The sequence below is a fragment of the Apteryx mantelli genome, chromosome 7 (genome assembly GCF_036417845.1).
Source record: "Apteryx mantelli isolate bAptMan1 chromosome 7, bAptMan1.hap1, whole genome shotgun sequence".
Classification (NCBI taxonomy): Eukaryota; Metazoa; Chordata; class Aves; order Apterygiformes; family Apterygidae; genus Apteryx; species Apteryx mantelli.
In genome coordinates this window covers 31,614,448-31,636,750 of record NC_089984.1, presented here as the reverse complement: position 1 = coordinate 31,636,750, position 22,303 = coordinate 31,614,448, and the positions used below count along the sequence as shown (strand labels likewise).

Sequence of the window (22,303 nt, the reverse complement as noted above, 5' to 3'; positions counted from 1 at the left end):
GGAAAACAAAAAACACCTGGAAATATCTGGACTGTCTTTTGATGATTACTCGATAGTTGCATTCAACTTGTGACCTACCAGCTCCTAGGGCTCAAGGATGACTCTGAAGGAGTTTGCAAAAAGTAACTAAGGAAAGCAAAGCTATTGCCAAAAGGCTTAAATTCACTTTGCAAAGACAGATCCTCCTTTTGAAAATTTCAGGGGCTCAAAAATGAAAAGAAATATTGAAAAGTATTCATTTAAATAATGCAGAGACTCAGAGGCCTTGATGTGCAAATGGAACATAAAATCCTGAGAAAAGGAGTCAATTCCTCTTGACTTATTGCTTCCACTTAGTATCTATTTGCATTTCTACAACACCCTTTCCAAAGGAACTGAAAACTATTCTTTAAGGCTCCACATTCCCCTCTAAAATACAACATGGTTTAATCCTGAATTTTCTGGGTAGAAAACACTAAGGTTTAAAGCCCTGTAGCCCTACCTACTAGCTCTTACTTGAGCATCTGTAGTTGACTCCTTTCCTCCAAGACCTTGGAAGAGACCCCAGGAGTTCTGACTTCTCAACCTGTCTGAGCCTCGGGACCCCACGCTGGCCCCGGTTTCACTACAGAAGAGAACGCGCTGTCCAGGAACAGACTGAAATGCATTCACAAGTTGGCACGTTTGCCCAGATGAACAACTACGAGATGCATTCGGTTGTACTGACCACGGACTGCATCTTTGTCACTCTGGGAAGACTCCAAAAGGGATGCTGCTGCTACCTTTGCACAGAGCTCAGGTGCTGCTGCGATCTCAGCATTAGGATAGGATTTGGCTGCTTGTTATGTTACTTATGCAGAGCAGATTGCTCCGCAATTACGTTTAAAGTACAATCACAGTGCCATTTGTACTTGTTAGGTAAAGAGGCAAAAGTTTTTAAGGCTTAAATACCTTGAAAAGTACCAGGTAAGTGGAAATGACTGTGCGCTCTCTTATTAGCTGCATGGTTATTTATACTTTTGCACATTACCATGGTACAGTGCAATTAGGCTTTGGAGGTACTGTGCAAATTGAGAAGTTTCAAGAGCTCTTCGCAACAATTAACCCTTAATGCATTAACTGGCTCTTGTTGCCTGGGAAATAACCACACAGCGCACTCTCAAAGTCTCCTCCAAACAGGGGCTTTTAAATTAACTCAGAACATAAACCATCTGCCAACAAGCGGCTCACATCCAGAGCTATGGGTACAATGCATTGACAGCTCCACCAATTACTCCTTCTGCAGGCTGAGCAATAAGCGTAGTACACCAGGTACAACATCTGACACAAAATGCTGTTCTGCGCCCCCCCCCCCTTATTTTTTGTCCCATAGGGTAAACAACACCTAACAACAACTCTGTTAAATGCATGTCCTTTCCACAGCACAGGTGCGGTGTGGAGGGGCAATCCCCAAGAGACAGATGCTCTTCAGAGGGAGCTATGATAATTTATAGGGATAATTTGTAAAAGAATTAGGCTGCTTATAGAGGATTTTATTACACACACACACACTGTCTAGCTGGGTCCTTCCCTGAGCGAGGACACTGTCTCCCATGCTAGACTAGGAACACGGCAAGGACATGACAACATCTGAGCCTACTTGTATCAGAGAAGACACCAAGCACCTCACTGTGGTACCTCTCATCGTTTGGTGGCTAAGGACCTCACGGCCCCCATCAACGTGGATCCACTGCCAAGACGGACACCTCAGCTCACAGGGCTGAGGAACGTAGCTTGCATAACACAGCTGTCTTTGCACAGACGTGGACTAGCAAACACAGTACAGTGCCTGGTACAGGCTGTGCTCTAGGCAGCAGCAAACACCAAGCAAGGAGTCAGGATTTCTTAAGTAATTCCTAGGGGACATCAGCACGCGCCAGTATTTCAGTGCCACAGAAGAGAGCACCTAGACACTCCTGCACTAACAAGCCGTTTCTTACCAAACGCTGCAGCTATGGTGCTTTGTTGCCATGTTGATACCATGCACTGTATCACTTACACAAACTTGGACACTGTTCAATTTACCACCTATAGAGTCCGACATCATTGCCAGCCTCATGGCAGAGGCTCAGAGGAACGAATGGACTTATTTGAGGACACTCAAAGGTGAAAAGAGAACAAAACCAAGCTCCTCTACACACCAGGCTGACACCTTACATCAAGCAACCCTCTCCTTTGCAGACCCACTTCATTAAACAATGTATTCTTAATCACACGCTCTTCTTCCAAAAAGCAAATCCCCAGTTTATCTCGGATTCCCTCCCAGCTCCTCCCCGATCAACTCACTCAGTTATTCCCTTGCTCACCCTCCAGTTTTATGCAAGGTTCAGTGCACCCCTCCGTGCCAGTTGCTGTGATTTCTACAATCCACTTACCTCCACAGCGAGCTCTCCGTAACACTCCCCAAGTTGAAGTCGTAGAGCTTTGTCAGAATGAGAATCACCTGGGGGAAAGGGAGGGAGGAAGAGAAAGGGGAAAGAAAGAGAGAAAAGTTTTCCTTTAGACTATACAACAATATACAAGGCATCTGAAATCACCCAAAGGAGAGCTTAGTATTTATCCATTAAAGTTAGGGTATTATAGGATCGAGTAGGTAAAAAAAAAAAAAAAAAATCATTAGCTTAATGCATCGTGTAACTAGTAACATTTATTTTAATCCTTGGGATGTTTTGCATTTGAAGTAAAACATGCCAACAGGAATTAACTGAACATTGTGAGCTGCCTTCTCTACATCTATGGTTATTTAATGTTAGGGATAAAACTAGATGCGCCCTTGTTAACTGAACTGTCCAGCCAGAAATTGCACTTGCCTTTGCCCCCCTCTGTTTCCCAAGGTGCTAACAGTGAAAATCCTGAGCCTCCACGGAAAGAAACAGAGAGTTCATCTACAAGGATCCCCACCCAGCAAAACAGTCCATTTTGCCTGTGATGAGGTTTGTTGTTCTCTGCCTGGTGTTTCCGACCTCTAGGAGCATGAGAATACGACTTCCAGGTGCTCCCACCTTTCCATAGCGCTAAGGAAGAGGGGCACTGGGTGCAGCATTCGGCTTAGACTCTGAGCATGACAAAACTTCGGCTCTACCATCAGCACTCATGGGGAGCAAGAGCCTTCAAAGATCCACTAACTTTTTGGCAAGCCATGAAAACTCCTGAATCAGGTCCTTGCAAAACTGAGGTAGGAGGAGAGGGGAGGTAAAAGGCACCGGGGGGATCACAGGGGAGTGTAATTTCCTTCTAAGCATCCTTGGTGTTCCGACTTTAGTTTTTGCTGTGGGTAAATGTAATCCTCCTAGTTACCAGCTATTACCTAATTCCTCTCTCCCCCAAAACGACAGCTAGGCATTCAGACAACCTGTGAGCCCCTGAGCTAGCTCCCAGCTCCAGTCAGGTGCGAAATGACGCACTGGATGAGAACTTCTGCAGCAGGATTGGAGGTTCTCAGTGGAAGTTAAGAGCATTCGAGCATCCAGTCCTTGCTTTTTAGTGTAATTCATGACATGCAATTCATCCTCTCGGATTCAATAGGACTGGCCTTGGGAAGAGCTCTGGCACATCTCTTCATTTTAGTTTTGCACCTTTTTAACATTTTGGCATTGCTTCCTCCTTGCAGAGTTCAAGAGCAGGCTTGTTTCCCTTGCATCTGCTTGGGTGCTAAAAGTATCTTGGGTAATTTTTAGTAAATACTGAGGGCGGGGGGGTGACAACAGGTACTTCACATTTTGGTGAAAAGATGGGTGCAAATGAGAGATGTCACCCAATGGCATGGTTTCATTTAGTTTTCCTAAGCAAGACAGATCTTTCCTCGTACAAAAGCCACCTCTCCCTCCCTTCTCCTCCTCCCACAGCGACGGGACTTGCCACACCTTTCTTTGGGGCTGAAAGGCTGCTGGGAGAGGAGTTTAAAGCTTTGCAGAAGGGAAAAATGCCAAAGGATTAATCAATATCACAACACTGAGGCTGCAGCAGTCGGTTACTGTCAGCACAATACCGGGAAGAGACCCGTTCAAATCGTAAGGGACCTTGGTACGTGACTGTGCAGCCAATACCCCACTTAATGGCTTCAGAATAGACGCTCTGAGCATCCTCTCTACTGGACTCCCTTTCCCCCTCCCTTGATTGCATTTTGTCCCTTTATTTCCCCATGCAGAGAGCTTTACACAGAAGATAAAAGCTGAGCAGCTTCCAGCAGGGTGTGGAAAGGAGCCTGCCAGGCAGATTCGAGTCAGCATATGCGAGCCCATGTCAGATTAAACCAATGCTGTGCAGCTGGGAATTAAGGACAATACCATTTTTATTGCAGCTTAAACTCTGCATACACCTTATATACACAAGGGGAAAAACCAGATGCAAATAGCAACAACCAAGGTTTGTACACTCCCTCCCCTTATACCAGCCGATGGAAGCAGTGCAGCCTGCTCCCAGCTGAAACCAGATGAGTGTGACATTTTTAGGATGCTCACTATATTCCTACAGAGACTCAGATAGGACCCTCTAAAGAGGGTGTGATGGCCCCCTACCAGTCTCTCAGAGGCCGTACACCACAGCACAAGTGCTGCCCAGCCGGAAACGACACCCTTCCCCTATGGCTCATAACTCTCAGGAGGCTTCACAAGGTTAGTTTTCCCGTTTTGGAACCTAATCCCACAGAAGCCAAAGGGAAGATTTCAGCCGAGTTCTGCAGATCCTGGACCCAACCCTAAACATTAAATCAAGTCTCTGGGTCCTGGTCAAATTCCAACAGAATAATTCTCCCCTAAGTTGCAATTCCCATTGGAGGCAGCATCCATATTCTCCCAGCTCTTTGTGTGCCTCTCCACAGGTCTCCTAGGCCCTGTATTTTCAAAAGCATCATTTATCTCTTGTAAACCTTGCAAGCTGCAGGATAACACCAGCTTTGCAAGAGTGGGTTGAATCCTACTCAAGTCCTGGGTATAAATCCAAAGTAAAAGCATATTGTTTAGTAGGGCTTTTCTGGATTTCCACCCAGGATGACTAACAAAAATCCAGCCCTGCTTGCTGTTAATGCATGAAAAGCAAAAGCATAAGCATCCCTTTGCAGTTAAATCTCTCAAAGGGTTCTAGGCAATAGCACAAGTTGCCTGAGGCAGCGGTAATACACAGTACAATCCCCTACAACAAGCTGTCCATAAAATCACTCACCGTGTACACCCAGGCTAAGCGACACTCTTGCACTACAAGCCCAGATGGCTTCTGCCCTGCCCCAGCTTGCTTTTGAGACAAGACACTTCAGATTCAATAAAGGTAACATTTGCCACAGTCTGGGAGCTTGCAAACCAGAAAGGACTGGAGAGGCCTAACACTCAACCTTCCCAAGAAGAGCTACAAAAGCATATCCCCCCCAACGCTGCCTCGTGAGGCTACAAGAGCAAATTTAATTGCTACAGAAATGCCACAGCTCAAAGCCCAAAAGACAAAGCCGGTTCCTGGGTTGTTTTCAGATGCTTCTCTGGACACCGAGTTGCAGAGGAAACTTCAAAACGTTTCAAGAGGCTGTTCTGAGGCCTCCACATCATGTTGCCCCAACTGTGCTACGACAACACTAGAGGCAGGGATGTCAGGGGCCGACCTGGGCAAGTATCAGATTTTAAGAGACATTCTGTTATTTAATGTTTTAGTTGAAACGGAACGGAAAAAAACTGTAAAGAAAATTAGCCAACTTTTGAAAAACTGAATTTGGTCAGGAAAAAAAGAGAGAAAAAGAAAAACCCTCATTGATTCAAGCTGAGCCATTTGATTCCCTTTTCTACTTTGTAACTGAAGAAACTTAGCTTGTCTTTGTCAATACTAACAAATAACCATGGCTTTTCTGCATCAAAGCCATTTTGCAAGAAAATCCTGAAGTTTTTCCACATTAAAAAGTGGATTTAATTGAAAATTGGAGATTTCACATTTATTGCACTATTTCAAAACAAAAATAAACATTTTCTTCCCTGAACTGAGAAAACTCTAGAATTGCCATCCCATAGGAAATGCCCACTCTTCAGCCTAAATCAAGATGAAAAGATTTTTTTTTTTTGGGGGGGGGGGGGGCACACGGAAGGAGGGGAGGAAGGAGAAGCGTTCCAAGTGATATTGATTCAGAAACAGCAGAAAATTTCACTTAGGCATTTTTAAATCAGTCCCAAATGAAACTGCCTTGTTCCTGTCCATCAAACTTACCCCCAAAATTAATTTCAAGTCAACTCAATGCTGAATTGCATTTTTCTCCAGGATCCTACTGCTCACTCTAGGGAACGCAGCTCAGATGCAGAATTTCCCCGTTTCTCTATGGGCCAGGCTCTGCACAGTCACATTGCATTTCCCAAGACACCCCAGAGTCGGGTATCCCCCAAGGTGCCACGCAGCTCAGCTGGCTGAGAATCAAAAAAGGGAGGACCAGCCCGAAGGTAAGAGCAGGGAAATAGGTCAGGCTGAATTACAACTCCCTTAAGGCAATACAAACCCTCTGCAATTTAAAGCTGAGCTTACACAAAACTAAATGACCTGAAAATTCAATAAACTGTTTTGGTTTTCAAGGCAGACGTGGCGATGGGGGAAGAATAGTCAGAAAAATTATTTTTTCTTTGGAAACAAGTGAAATTCCAGTCCTGCAAGAATTTCCTTGTACACTTTATTTTACACACGTCTCCCCAGAGTCTGTATGGTTTTGGTTTGAAGAAATTACACTACCTGCTGAACAACCTGCTATAAGGTCTACATGACAAAAATGCCACCCCCTGTCAATTATTTATCCTCAATGGCTTATGCTATAATACAGATGAAGAGTCTCTGGCACTGACAAATCCCCCCATCCCACTGTATAGTATACTGAACCACTAGATCCAGGTCTAGCATGATGTACCTCTTCTCTAGACAAAGGCCAACAGGTTTCCAATTCAGCAGCCTCAACTCCTGACACAACTTAACTGATGTGAAAGAGGAGAAAATATAAACAGAAACAGGTGCCCCAGTTTTGCTCCACATGGAAAACACATCCCTAAAGGAATTCCTATTGTTCGGAGAATTATTAGGAATCTCTGAGCCTATAAATCACAAAAGGGCTCAGAAGCCCTTGAGAGTATTTTGTGGCATAAGGATCTTTTATGGCCGTAAAATTTTACTAGGAAGGAAAATTATTTTAGTTCATTAAATCCTCCCCCAGATCTTGCCAATTCCAAACCGGTGAAACTCTCTGCATATACCCCACAGTAGATACCTAGCTCTTTGTTTCCCACAAAGTAGAGCGTAAAGGTATGCAGTTCCTTCGGCAGGTAGATAGTGAATTCAGAACAACTGAAAAGTGTCAAGTCAAAGGCAGTTGTGCTCCTGTATCAGGAGACGTGCTTATCACAGAAGGGAGAGAGAAAAGGAGCAGCAGATGGAGAGACTAGGTGATCACTTCAGGTAGACACCTGAAAGGCCAGCACTGGTCCACCTGGCGAGATTCATCTCCCTTCTAAGCGGTCCTGCTCTATCAGCACGGAGATTAACACAACTCATCAGCAGCCTTGTCCACATATCTACAGAGTGTGATTAATAACGAGCAGAGGGATGAGCACTGTGCAGCGCACGGCACAACAAGGAGATCTGTCTGCAGACAGATTTACATGTGAAAAATGAGACCGCTCTGCTTGCTCGCTCTGGCACGCTGGGGTCGGGGACTCCATTTCCAGCCTACTTCCATGGTGCCTGCAACCTTTCCTCCCCCTACACTGCCAAAGGAAGCTTGTCAGCAATTTTCATCTGCCTTTCCCCAATTCATGAGAGCAACAGCACCCAGCAAGCAAATTAAAAATGTGAACACACACAGCCTTACTGGGAAACAATCGCACTGAACCGCTCACAGCTGAAGGCAAATTGGCTTAAAATGCTCTGGGGCCTCAACGCCAGCAGCACTGCTCTGGCAAGGTCCCTAGCTGTTTCTTTCTTTCACCTTTTAAAGACACAAAATTAATAATCAAAGGTGAACTGATCAACAAACTAACAGAGTTATGCAGGGTATATATATATATGTGTGTGTGTGTGTGTGTATATATATATATATATGTACGTATGTATGTATACAGACATACGCACATGCTATACAACCTCACCATCCCCATTTGCCCTGGAGGTCTAGGTGCAGTTGCTAATATCTAACAGTGCTGTCTCCGGGCGAGAGACGCATATAGCCTTATCACAAAGCTCCCATGCGAGGAATTCAAATCCCACAGACACTAACCGATTCAGCGAGCATCACCACTACGAAAAAAGGCAAGTAACGTCACCTTTGTTCTGCTGATGAGGAACAAGAGGCAGAGAGCGATTACGTGTTTCTCCATGTGGGGACACTCAGGAAGAAGAATCGGAATCAGCTTTTAGTGTGGTTCAATTCACTTTGCAAGTAAAACAGGGAAATCATCTTAAAGATCACTTCAGTTTTGAAAAAGAGTCTCCATCCAGGAGTTTAACATGGCTGAAATAATCCACTTCAACACATTTAGTTAATTTAAGCTAACAAGCATCTCCTGGAAGACAAATCCACAGTCTCAATTCGCCCCAGCAACAGAGTGACTAGCAAAGGAACACACATGCCTTAAATACCAGTCTATCTTCTCGCCAGCTTGGTCAGCCTAGCTGAAGAAACTGGCATCTCCAGACACTAACAGTTGAGGAATTGCATATCTTAAGACATGTGAAGGAAGCAATAGATGTACTAACAACAAATACAGGCCAATTTTTGCACGCTGGAAATCGGGGCAACACTTTCACAAGGACAAAGCGATGCCAACCTCAGCAGCAGCAAAGGACCTGACTCCGGAGAGAGAAAAACTATCTGAGGGTGGCTTCAGGCAGTGCTGGCAAAAGAACCCTCTGAAACCGGGAGAGACAAGTCCTGAGATCACACACAAAAGTAAAATACATTCAAGTGAACTTGTGATCTCCAGACTGCTGAGGCTGTCAAATTTGTTCTCAAAACAAAAACTAAAAACTAAAAGAAAGATGTTTTCCTTTAATCCTCCCTTGCCTGTGTTGTTTTTCATTTTCCAGTAAGAAAACTGCCACAGTATGATCTTTCCTCCCTCTGTGCGCCTCCCTTTTAATGTAAATCAAGCAGTGGAATAAGCATTCAGTGCTGGAGCCAGAGCCAGGGGTGTCTTCCCATGGATTCCCCGGGGATGCTGCAGACAGATCGCATTATCTTCACAGAGGACCCCTCTGGATAGAAGCAGTAGTTTAAAAATCCCATTTATAGGGCTTGGACTGAATGAACAGAATCTGCTTAAGAAAAACGTTATGGTGCTTTGCAGAAGGAGTTAGCTCTGGAAAGCACAAATCCCTCCTCCTGGTGGTTACCAGCAGGAGCAGAGCGGGACTCTTGCAGGCTGGTCCCCTGCCCCAGCAATTCTAGTGCAAGAGCAGCCCAGAGAAAAAGCACCTGATGGCACCAGCACAGAGAGGGACGTCTGTCCCAGGTCACAGGTTTACCCTTCTGCGATCACACAGAAAGAATTTTGAGATCAAGAAAGGATTTTGACTTGAACCTAGCAGGCTCTCTCGCACTTTTGGTTTTAAGCTTTTTGGTGCAGGGACTGTCACAGTTAGGATACCTTCATAGGTGCCTTGTGCACAGAAGTGCATGACACGGTTTGGCCTGCAGGCAAATAACACCACCACCAAAGCAATAACTAACATCTCCAGGACTCGAGAGGGGAACCTGACTGCAAAATTTTACAACATGGGAAAAGAAGTCAGATTTTCCTGCTCCCAAAGCACAGGTTCCAGTTATCACTCAAGATGAGAGCGATTTTCACAGCCTCTAGCAGTACAGGTTCTGCAACTGAGACAAGCTGCTCTTCCATCTCCCTGCTGCACATTACGGAGCTCACTTGGCAGGACAGGGCATTTTGGATCTCGCACGTTACCAGCTGGATCATGCTGGCTTTTGTGTCTGTTCTACTCTAAGCGGGCTCAATTTCCATCTGCCTTTACAAGGCAGGCCTATGCAGAAGTTACCAAATCATTTAGGGTCAGTTCCTGCTAGAAATATCTTTAAGCCAGAAGGGCCAACATCCTCCCAGTCCCATCCCCACCTACCTCCTGCTTCCTTTGCTCAGCCAAGAGTTAAAGAAACTAGTGCTGAGAGCAGTTTTGATTATATTTTTAGTCTCATTTCCTAAGGAAAGAAGGCTTATACAGTCACACTTTATGTTTCATCTGCCTGTTCATTTCCCTCTCTGTTTCTTCCACCACCAATAATTTTTGAACCAGCTGACCAATTTCTAACAATCTTAACAGAATAAGAGCAGTCTCTGGATATTCACTTTCCACAACTTTCACGGGTCATAAGGAGACTAAAAAAAATTTATTAATGTGCCCACAAAACAAACAAACAAACAAAAAAAACACCTAACTCTCCAGCACTGGCTCAGCGCCTCCTAGGGGACTGGATTCCCAGAGAATCCATGAAGAAGAGAAGCGAGAAGTGCTCTCAACACCTCAACACCAGGAAACATCACCTGGAGCACGTACCTTTTTAAAGCCCTGAGACTCCAATACAGCTCCACAGCAAGTCCACTGCCTTTCATCTCATGTCTGCATCACCCACCAGCCCGCATGGCCCCACATGCATGCCTGTTCCTAGCTCACCCTGAAAAGCTTCTTCACTCCCAGTCTTCACGGATGTCAACTCCTTGACTTCAGAAGTTTCCATGAAGACTGTCTAACCAATCTCCAGCCCTTCTAGCAAATCCCTGCACAGAGATGCTTTGCAAGGCAAGTCCTTCACACTCAGGACCCCATCTCAGTACACAGCTACAATTGTACAGGGCTGGGCAAGGCCAGGCCTGCTGGGCAAATGGATCAAGAGTCAAATCATGAAAGTCAAAACCATCACCAGGAGCAGCAGAGGCGGCAACAGCTGATGTCCTCCTGCTCCAAGAAGCTCACATACTACTGGTGAGTTGTGTACTGCAATCTGGGAACCTCCCAGGAACACGGAAGAACCAGCAGAAAAGATCTGTAGGATCTTTCCTTGCTCAGGCCTGCAAGGACACATTTGCACAAGCATGAAGTAAAAAACACAGTATGAGCAAGACTTGTAAAAGAAGAAAGAGACATCCCAATTCTCTTAAGAAAAAGAAAAGAAAAAGCAAAAAAAAAAACAAAAAACCCCCCAAAGATTGGTAAATCCTGCTTAAGTTTCAGCAAATACCTCCTGCCTACCTACATACTTACCTTTAGCACGCACACACAAACGCACACACAAACAATCACTTTCTCAACATCTTCTTCCTAAAGAAATAAAAGAAAGGCCTCCAGTATGTTTTTCAGTCCTTAGAGAGCAGCTGGGTTGCATCCCAAAGGCTGCAGCAGAGCCCTAAACACAGCTACCAGGTCAGTTTGTAAAGCCTTTATCCTCTTTGTAGGAAAAAAAACACTCCATAAAAGCTAAATATGATTAGAATTATTAGCAATCCAGCATCAGGAGAGAGTCTCTGGGAAAGGCATAGTGAATTAATCACCATTTCAGGCCAGCAATAAAACACAGGATACATTTAAGCAGGATCCCACACTATTATGAATAAACACACTGGGAAGGGGCGGGGGAGAAGGTGCCCACAACACTCCCAGTTTGCAAGTGTCACTAACCATGAAATCAGAGCTGGAGAAGACCCCCCCAGGCTATCTGACCCACACCTCTGGCAAGGCACAGCTGTGCCCAAAGAACATTCCCCAGCTCTCTGGATGGCCCTGCTGCACATAAACATACATTCCCACTAGAAAAGACATCTAGATTGCTTAAAATAACAGAAGTCTGAGCTTTATCTCTGTGTAACTCAGTTAAACATAAATACAATCTCTCTTGGCAGGTGGTGATATGATTTAAAGGTCTCCTATCATACATTATAGGAGGTGATAGCAAAGAACTCATAATTTATTTTTATTGATTCAGCAACCCATGCTGGATCATATCTCCCAATTCTTCCCCTTTGCTAAGAAACTTCCACCAAAGCCTTGGGAAATTTAATTTATCTTTTTTCCCCTTCTCCTCCTTCTTCCTTTTAAAGCTGCTGTGTGCACAATTTTACCTAAGTTCAAGAAGAAAATGAAAAAAGGCCCCAGTTACTTTGCTAGCTCCGCTCTCATTCCAATTATCTTCTGATACCATCTACGAGCCTGCAGATTTTGTGCAGCAGTTTAACTCTGTGGAGTCACATACCCACTGAAGGGCAATTTAAAGCTTCTGACATGAGAACCTGAAAGGAAGGGATGACTTGAACTCAAAGTCTGGGTACACTACCTTCAGAAGAAAGCTCTCAATTAAAAAAAAAAAAAAAAAAAAAAAGGTTGATGGAAGGTAAGACAGAGCCGCCCTTTGAGATACTATAAACTGCCAGGTCAGGTGAGGGGTTTCCTTGAGGACTGAAGGCTGACTGATTTCATAAAGGAAACTAAACTAGGCAGGGAATTTTGCATCTAAACCATTCTAAAAGGAAGAGAGAAATATAGCTCCTATAAAGCTGATTTTTCCAAAAAATGCAGGCCACTTTTTGTTCTGCCATGTCAGACTCCAGGCTGTTCTCAGGGAACCTCCCTGCTGGAGCTGCTGGCCCTGTGCAGCTGCGCAGCCCGGCCCTGTGTTTCAGTCTTGGCCCTCTGCGCGCAGTCCCAGGGAGAGGCGCATCGCTGAGCACCCATTCTGCAGGCTGAAAGCCAGTATCCAACTCTCAGGTCTCCAATCCAATATTTTCCCCAGACCTGTAGCACTTTACATCCGAGTGCCTCATGAAGCAAATTGTAGGCAGATGCAGAAACAGACATCACAAAGTTTCTAAACAAATTACTGCTTTAGTGAGCATACAAAACCCAAAGATTACGAGCCTCTAGAAAATACAATCCCTAAACTCGGTGCTTCCCACTAGCTCACCCTGCTCCTGCAGAGTCCTTTTGGATGCACGTTCCCCCACCCCAGGATGTTGCAGCCTATGCTTTGCTATATATATATATATATATATATATATATATATGTATATAAAAACGGCTTATAGCAGCTAAAGCAGTTGCTCATTATAAGAGCCTGTCCATTCATTTTCTCTCCTGCACAAAGTTGCTCATACCTTCCTGAAGGCTTCGCCTCTCAATCACGTGTCCCCTTTTTGTTGGTAGCAGTTCTCCTTCCTCTGGCATCAGCCATGCCTTTAGTGCAGTAATTCACACCCAGTGCCCAGAATTACTGTGCCATCACCCTTAGTCTGGTGGCATCGTAAGCAAAAGGGAGTGCATTTTGACAGAGGTTATCAGATATTCTTATACCAGTATTGGGCTTTTCCCAGTAACAATCTGAGTTCATATCCCACACTGACAGATTCCCTACTTCATCATCCTGTCCCCATATGTCCTGTTGCAGTCATCCATACCGTATTGCTGTTACACAGGCAAAAAAAACCTCCTGAGGAGCAAAGACAACAGGAGATTAGGTTTGGTGTCTTTTTAAATAAATCTTTACCACAACATCAGCATCCACCTTTGGAAAGACCCAAGTCTGCAGAAGGCAGGCCATCCCCTTTGAGGGGAGGGGTATACGGATGAAGGCACCTATTTACAGCTCTCTGGAGGCTCAAATTAACATGAACAGTCTGCAGGCACAGCTGTGCCATACAATGCCATTCAGCTTTTATTTTTCACAGCATGCTTCATTAAAAAAAAGTGGTCTCCTAGAACACTTCCACAAAGATACTGTAATTAACAGTGTCGCAGGGTTAAATAATGAACAGCAGCAGAGAGGTAGAGGCACAGAGAGCGAAGGAGTGTGAAACAGCAGTTCTGACCGATGTAAGCACAGACATAACCCACGGGCCACAGACCAAACCCCAGCTCTCACTGGGGCAGTTCTGTTTATGGTCCAGTCCCTGCCAAGCCCTTCTATCTGCTTTTAATGGCCATTTAAAAGCTCCTGCTACCGGATCCTCGTATGAACAAAGCCAAGTTACCTTAGATTTTGGCACATTTCTTTCCTCACAACAGCCCAGGAAAATAAAGATTGCTCCAGTTTTCCAGACGACCAGCTGAGGCACAGAGGGAATAAGAACAAAATGCACAAATTGTTCTGCAACGATTACTGCAGGCACTGAAGTCAGATATTTAGATTTTCTTCCACATTTACTGCCTGACCTTGAAGGCACGTAACATCACTAGTATAAACCCATCATTTAATCCTTACTCTTTTAATAGGCCTACGCAGAGTATTTATATAATAAATATAATTAAATAGTAGGCGAAACGGAATACGAGAATCCTTAGAGAAAGAGGAAGATAAAAATATAAGGGATAGTTTAGAACATATGAGTATCTAATGCAGGCAACTTGGGTCAGTCAGGCTCAGGCTAAGCAGAAGTTACAGGATCAGAAAATACTGGAGGTAAGAGAGAAACACAAGTGAAGGCTCTCCACAGGAAAAAGGGCAGAAGCAACAGTCAGAGTGCTAACTAGGCAATTAACATATTTTTTACATCATTTAGATTCAACTAAGATTAAACGATCTGATTATCTTATATATTAGGGTAATAAAAAAGTGGTCTGTCAAACTGACCACATTCGTCTATCCTTGAACCTATGTTTATGCAGAGGTTCCTATCTGCAGATCTCCAAACCTACTCTGAAACTTGGTGTCTCAGCTGTGGCAGGTAAGGTCAAACTCTGCCCTAATAGCTCCTTTCCCTACTGGTATTTCTTTGACTAATCTTTACTCTTGTTTTTAATCATCTTTCTTATTTTTCATTTGTTTTCATTTTTATTCTGTATTGACATACCCATCATGTGTATACATTTCATTATCACTACAGTGCCCGAATTCCTTGCGCCATAGCTCCGCTGCATTATTCTGTATTTATTCTTTGTGTTGTATCATTAAGTTGTTAAGCAAAATTATTTTCATCTGTTGTTGTGAGAATACCTGCTCTCTCTGGGGCAATTTCCTTTCCTTTTTCCTGTGCAGAGCAGCTCCTTGCTCCTACCAAACACCCCCAGAGCTCTGATACTATCTCCTTTGAAGGGCCTAATCCAGCAGACTTTCTGAAAACTAGTGAACCAGATTTCAAGAAACTGGGCTGGGAATGATCCCTGTATGTACATCCACCACACTGAGCCAGCCAGATACAAGGTCCTCCTTTGTCTTTGTCCTCCTTTTCCTGTGGAGTCCAGAGTAACAGACATGTTGAAAGCAAACTGGCCGACACAAGACACTAGCAGTAGTTTCACCACTATACAAGAGAACAGGGGATGCAGCGCTCTTAATTTTAGATTCAGCTTCCTCCTTTTTATGAGATATCCAAGCTTGCACATCACCCCTTCCAGACAGCAGCCCTACGCACCAGGTTGCCTGTGCTTTTTGAGTCCTGTCTAGTAAAGCAACGAAGAACTTTATCAGCCAGTTGATAGACATTCTCAGGAAGCAAGTGCCATGGGCTCAGGTGTGCCTCCCACTGACATTTAGCTATTTCACAGAGTGCAGCTACACCACCAAGAAAGAACAAAAGTGACTCATATGAGAATAGCCTGTAAATAGCTTTACTCAGAGATAAGGCAGGCTCCTAAGAAGTGGAATATAGCATCAAAGACCCAAAGAAGGGAGGAAGTGGAACAGAAGACGTGAGTACTTCATTACCTGGATCACGGGGGACACCACAGTTTCTCTTCCTTTGTGCTTAGTCAGGTAAAGACTTCAGGACTGTGAATTCAAGTGCCTGATGGGATGCCTCCCTCTGTGCAAGGTGGAAGAGTGAGCTCCCGAGGCGCCTCAGCAAGGTTAACCTAACTTAGGGTTAAACAGCAAGAAGCTATGATAACCTCACCCCATGGCCTTAGCCCCAGAGGACACATCCACAACCAGAGAGAATATGTAATGGCAGAACAGGGACCTGAACACACAGTTCCAGTGACGTGGTTTATGACTCAAGTCGGACTATCCATCTTCCAAAGCAGCCAATTACTAGTTCTGTGATTGACAAGGAAATAAAGCTCTGAAAGAAAGATACAGATAATACAAAATGACCTCTTTCCCCATCTGTTTCTTAAAGACAAATAAAAAATATATATTTGCATAGCTGCTTAAAAATCTGACCTTGTAGGAAGGGAAAAACCCATGTATTTTCACAAATTTTTTCCTCAAAAGGACTGGCACCAATTTCTAGGGGAGAAGGAGAGGGGCAGGAACTGCAATAAAATGACAGATTTTGATGTCAGCCCAGTATTGCAGTTGTTTGGGGCAAGTTTAACAAAATCCGTTCATCTGTTTTTGAGTTCAGTAAGAAAGAAAAATACCTTTTTCCCACTTTAGAAATATCTTGTGCTAATGTCTACATGGGGAGATGTGGAACAGCGCAGTTAAAGCTGTCAAGGGCAATTTTTCTTACAGACTTAAGTGCTCTGTTACTTAAAAAAAGAAGCTGAGAAAAATAGAGGAACTTGGATTCAAATCTCCTTTAATGCAACATTATGGCTGAGAATTTCAAAGCCATAAAAGTCAGGAAATTCACAACTACAGGTTCTATGTTTTGCACATATATTGTAGAAAAGAAGAGAGGCAAATCAGCATTACAGGAGGAATCCAAAGAACTATTGAGTTTTGCAGACCCCCTGGTGCTGGATGGGGTTCAGGGGCAATTGGTCAGATATAAAACACCTCCTCACTTCCTACTGCAGATCCATGCAATCCTCACTACAGCAGAAAACTTCCAAGATGGTTTGACCTCATAAGATCACTCCCTTTCTCTGATTCTAAGGATATCATGATCCTGCAACACTCTCACCCTCCAGTCAACACAGAAGTTGAAGTGCAGACTTCATTTCAAGCTAGTGTCTATATCCTTCCTCATGCAGAAAACAGGAATCTTGGCCATAATGACTGGGACATTGCTGACTGACATTTAAACTGGGACTGTTTCCAAGAGCAGGATTTGAGGTGCTGTAACCCAAGAGATAGATCTGTTTTGGTCTTGCATGCTGTGACAGATAGGACAGATTTAAACTGAAGGCTAAATGCTTTGCTATTTCAACACCTGCATTGGCTCTCTTCTCCATGACAAGAATATCTGGAACCCAAATCCTGGAGGGAGAGACGGGAGAAGAGACAGAACCTCATATTTGATGAAAAAGGTCTGAAGCTCTGCAGGGTCTACCAGGAGACCTGGTAATTTCACATCCACCTGCTGTAGGGTGTAGGGTTGTCTTCAACCAAGACATCAAGAACTGCCCACTACTGGAGAAGGGCTCTAGAGAACATGAACAGTCCCACTGACCATTCCTATGTTGCCATAGTTCCAGAAATTTCTCAAAGCTTCCAAAAATCCTTCTGCCCTTGGGAAACAGAAGAGGGAACAACTGTGCAGTGACACACAAAGAGAGAAGGCAAAGTAACTAAACAAGACCCATAATGGCTGTTTTGCAAGGCCAAATAGCTTCACTTTCCTCTTTGCTGTTTCAAGAGCAGGTGATGAACAGCTGGGGAGCAGAGGAGGGTGCTGACGGCTACAAATTACAGCACATAGCAAGGTGGCACAAAGAAAAGAGCATAAGAAGACAGCAACTTCCTTGATGATGATGATTACAGTGATGAAGGTATCAGTGAAAGCAAGAGGTAGGAATCCAATTCAGGATGATGCGTGTTTCTTCTGGATGCCTGTAAGCTTTGTATAAAAGCTACAGATAGACCCATGAATCTTTCCTGGCAATGGAGCAGCAGTAAAAACTATCTGATCAAGAGTCAGCATACTACCATTTATCCAACCTGCCATTTCTTTTCTACTGTGTTCTCACACTCTCTCACAAGAGGGAACAGAAACTGTTGTCCTCGACTCCAGTATAAAGAGCTTGCACTGAATGAAGCAGGGACCAGAGCTCATTTTGAATCACCCATCAAGTCTGATAGTACTTCTGTTGTTTTCATTCAATATCCTAGTTTCTCCATGGACATAAGCTTTTTTTTTTTTTTAATTAGTCACTTGGCATCTTTATGATAGGGTAAAGCATGTACCAGGGTAACTCTGTGGAAGAACTGTATCTGCTTTGAGAGAACCCTAAATTTCCATGGAAATAATCTATTTTTCTCTCCCTCACCAGTCACCACCCAGTGTCCTGACTTCACAAACACCACGAAGTCACAGGAGCAGGTCTTCAGACCCATCTGTCACCCTGTGCCATCCAGTCTCTTTAGCTTCTGTAATGACTGCACAATAAAACACAAGATTGGCACCAGCTTTGAAATGAAAAAGTGGGCTGGAGATGGGCCAGGCACACCACGTACATTGTTCTTTTTTATTAGAGCCTAAGCTGGAAAGGAGCAATAGTTGCCAGTTGTCCCAGGATGGCAATGAGGAAAGAGATAGGTGACAAGGCTTGTCTGAAGGTGAAATTTAATCCCATTCTCATATGACATGTGAACACAAAAATCTTAAACAGGGCACTAGAGAATAATCTTGTAAATTCCTCTTAAGGTAAAGCTAGGTCATCTCCACAAGTTCCAGTTCAAGTTCTCTCTATGCTTTGATCCTTCAGCAAACAAAACCAGATCCCCAAAGCTCATGATATGATGGCTGAAAACTAATAATTAAGAATAATTCTAATAACCACAAGAGCCTCCAAGACAGAGGAATGTAACATAAACTAGATTCAAGTCTCCTGTTCTGTCTTCGCAACTCTGCAGAAGTTCATCATGACAAGTACTGGCTGCTCCAAAGGTGGAATAAAGTTCAAAGGCAAACAGCAACATGTTTTTTTGTGAGTAAATGTTGAGCTGGAGGGGGACCACATCTTCTACTGCTACCAGAGGCCAGAGCGTACTGTGAACCACCGGACTATTTCAAGCTGATGGTGTCGGGGTGCCAGCTCTGTACAGGCTCTCTCACCAGTCCTGGCATGAAGCACAGGTGGGAAAAAGTGAGGAGCATGTCTCTTAAAGTAGTTGTGACAGACCAAACAGCAAGTCCAAAGGCCAGTCTAGCCTTTGTTATTTTATGTCCACAAGGGTGGTCATCTACAAATCACTTCTCTAGGCTCTTTTATAGCATGACTGAGAGAGAATGCCCCAAAGATCAGCTCCACCATCACTAGTTACTGTAACACTGTAACTTGTGTAGATTCACATATCTGCAACTGCAGAACAAGGCACTCTCCAGCCTTTGAAAAGGCAATTGTTAAAGTCTCTCCAGTAATTACAACACAAGTCTGACTCCAAAAGCCCCACATGCACACACAAACACACACATACACAGTGAGACCATCACAATCAGGACGGCTCTCACTAGAGACTCGGTGCTACAACAAACAGGCATCAGGGGTTCAGGCACAAGCCAAACTGGCCTAGCAGCATGCAGTCAAACCTCCACTGCATCAGAGAGCTCAAGTCATCTTTCACGGACCATTGCAATACGTTTTTCTTAAAGCCCTAGCTCTTGGAGGCCAGTGATGATTTCAGAAAAATCTCAGTTCCTGCTTTTCTGAATTCAGAGGGGAAATTTTAAAATACGCTCAGAATTCATTTTAAAATCTCTGACTTCCACTTCCCAAAACACAGCAAACGTCATATCCTCTCTTTTTAATACATCCATATAGATAACTATCCAGCTACTTATCTGTTTACAGCTACAGATACAGCTATATAATGATTTTAAACTCCACTGCATTTCCCCCCCCCCCCCCCCCCGGAAGAAGTAAGAAAATTGACTCAGGCTGTTTTGAATACCTCAGATTAGCAATGCTAAAGTCAGAATAGTACTGAACACTCTTGAACAGCTACTGTCGGTACTTGCAGGTGCTGTGAGCCCTTCACATTCAAGAACACCGGATTTACATTAAAATGTAAAGGAAAAATAAAACCAACTTGATTCAAGCACTCTTACATCAAGAGAACAAGGGGTATTTTTGGAGCAGCAGCTTAGCATTCACAACACGCATGGCATTCTTGATTAAACAAGAGATCCACACGAACACAATAAACCTGTAATTTTATTGGCCAAGCACTATGGAAACAATTTAGAATACACAGATTGCGATGTTAAGCAAACTGCAGCCCATGTATAACACCCGTGAATTATAGCAGCTTGCCAATGAGCTGACTCGTTGCTTCTCACGGCCTTTAATAGTAATCATCCCCATCGTCACAGCACAATAGAAACTAGAGGTGCAAGAGGCCTACTAGCTCATCCAGAAAACACAGGATTGGTCCCTATGGGATAATCACTAACAGGTTGTCCAAGGTAGATTTCAAGCTGTAAAGCGAGGTAACCACTTTTACAAGATAACCCCAGACTGGTTGAGAACTCTGCGCCTCAAAGCTTTTTTCCGGACATCAGGTTTACATGTTTCCTCTCTTTACAAAGGCCAGTGCAAGCCCGAGAAGGCTGGTCTCCTTTGGACCCCCCCCTAGTCAGTCAAGAGAGGGGGGAGAGCTGATCTCTCTTTGCTATAAAGCAACAACATACAGAGACTGACCTTCTTTGGCTAACGCCAGCCTCCACGAACAGTTCTCCCCCCCACCTAGTCCTTGCCAGCTCTTGCCATCCGTAACAGTGCCCTCAGATACCATCTTTTCCCTTTGCTCCCTACAGAGCCCTGCAACATGTATCCCCCTCCCACCTCTGAAATCTTTTGTCCATATACATTTATACGTATGTGGGTATTTCACTCTATGCATACGAGTGTATTTCACTCTAAATATTTATTCAGTACCTCAGACCTTCCAGCTCACTGAACACTTCTGTGATATGTCTCTGTGCTGTGTCCCCTTCAGCCATACCCAGGCAGGGCTCGCTGGGGACCTGTGGCAGTATCACCAGGCCAAGGACTGCCAGCTCCAGCACAAGGACAGCGCGTCATCGCAGAGCAGGGGCTCCGGCACAAGGCTGCAGCCCAAAATGCAGCCTAGCAGGAAGCTCTTCAGAGGCAACCAGGCAAGCTTGCAGGCTCACCACAGCCACTTCAGCTACTCTGCCATCTCATGAGGTGAACAGAGCTGGCTGGAGGATCAGATATCAACCTGCTCAGCTGCATCTGGCATGCAGGATCCTATAGGGGCCTGAGACTGGGCTGCCAACACCTGAGGCACAAGCCTTACTATGGGAGGGTGCAAGATGAGTGCCCCTTGCATGAGTCCCCACTCAAGATCTGAAGAGTACAAGCTCCTTCACTGCTCCAGCTGAGAGTCTGTGCTTTGCGGAGAGGTCAAATGATCACAGCTTTATCAGCTGCAGTTTGAATCTGCCTCTTCATCTCTGAAGTAAGCCTCAAAATATCCTCAAGAGTCTGGACTGATCAGTGGAAACACGTGAATTAAAAAGAGGTCAAACACTCCCAAGATCACACAAGGAAGCCAGAAACTGAAGCCAATGCTGCTGGCTTGTAAGCCCACACTTTCCAGAGTATTTCCCACTTTTCACAGATACTGTGTTGGAAGCAGTGATGGCACCCAGACCGCACCACGACAGGCAGAAACCTCTTTGCCATACCACCACTTCAGCTCCATGCCAACCTGGAAAACTAGCAGGCACCTAAAATCAGAGAGCAGAAGACCTCCACAAAATGAGCTGAGCCTATTCCAGCATCAGCACAATTCAAGGTGGACACTTCTTTCAACCAGACGCTCCCAGCCAGACTATTCAAAGACACTTGTGACAGTAACTGCTTCTGCAGGAGCTGCGTGCAACCAGGGGGCAGTGTTTCTTGGGAAACCTTTCTCTGCCTCCAACTCTAGCAGTAAAAGGCTCAAAGAAGCCAATCTTCCTGGCATATATCCACAAAAAAGTAGGAGGATGTGCCAGAGCTCTATTCTTATACTGACCCTCCAGATACTACATACCGTCCACATGAAAACTAAGTCACTGCATTAAAATGTAAATCTCAAGCCATCTGCAATGAAGAGCCCTAAATTTCAAAGGGACCTGTATAACAGGAGCTGTCTTTTAAGCAGGAGGCCTGCTCATTTGGCCAGCCAGGCCCAGAGTTGCTGATTAGAAGTCATGCGCATCAGCAAAGCACTGGGAGGTGGTTACCAAGGAGGAAATATCCCAGTAAAGATTGGTTCCAGAGGTTGGATGAGCACCAGCCACACAGCTGGAGGAGCAAAAATGTACCTGAAATATAGTAGGACTTGGCAAAGGTCTGCTCAATACACAGTCTTTAAGAGGATGAGGATTTAGTGGCAAAGAGCTCCAGAAACACCAGCTCTGCAGACCAAGATGCTGGTTTCTCTCTTCTGAAGTAGCATAAAACAGATCAGCCACAGCCTCATATGGGACCTTATATGTGACAC

At 44.5% G+C, this 22,303-nt stretch overlaps 1 protein-coding gene across 1 annotated transcript in view; it reads right to left on the bottom strand.

Annotated features, from left to right (window-relative positions):
• The window catches only part of SORCS3 (sortilin related VPS10 domain containing receptor 3), a 315,056-nt gene that overhangs the window by 207,809 nt on the left and 84,944 nt on the right, over positions 1-22,303 (bottom strand). The window contains exon 2 of the mRNA XM_067300219.1: positions 2,394-2,461. Within this exon, the coding sequence (XP_067156320.1) occupies positions 2,394-2,461 (68 nt within the window). The remainder of the gene's footprint in view (positions 1-2,393; positions 2,462-22,303) is intronic.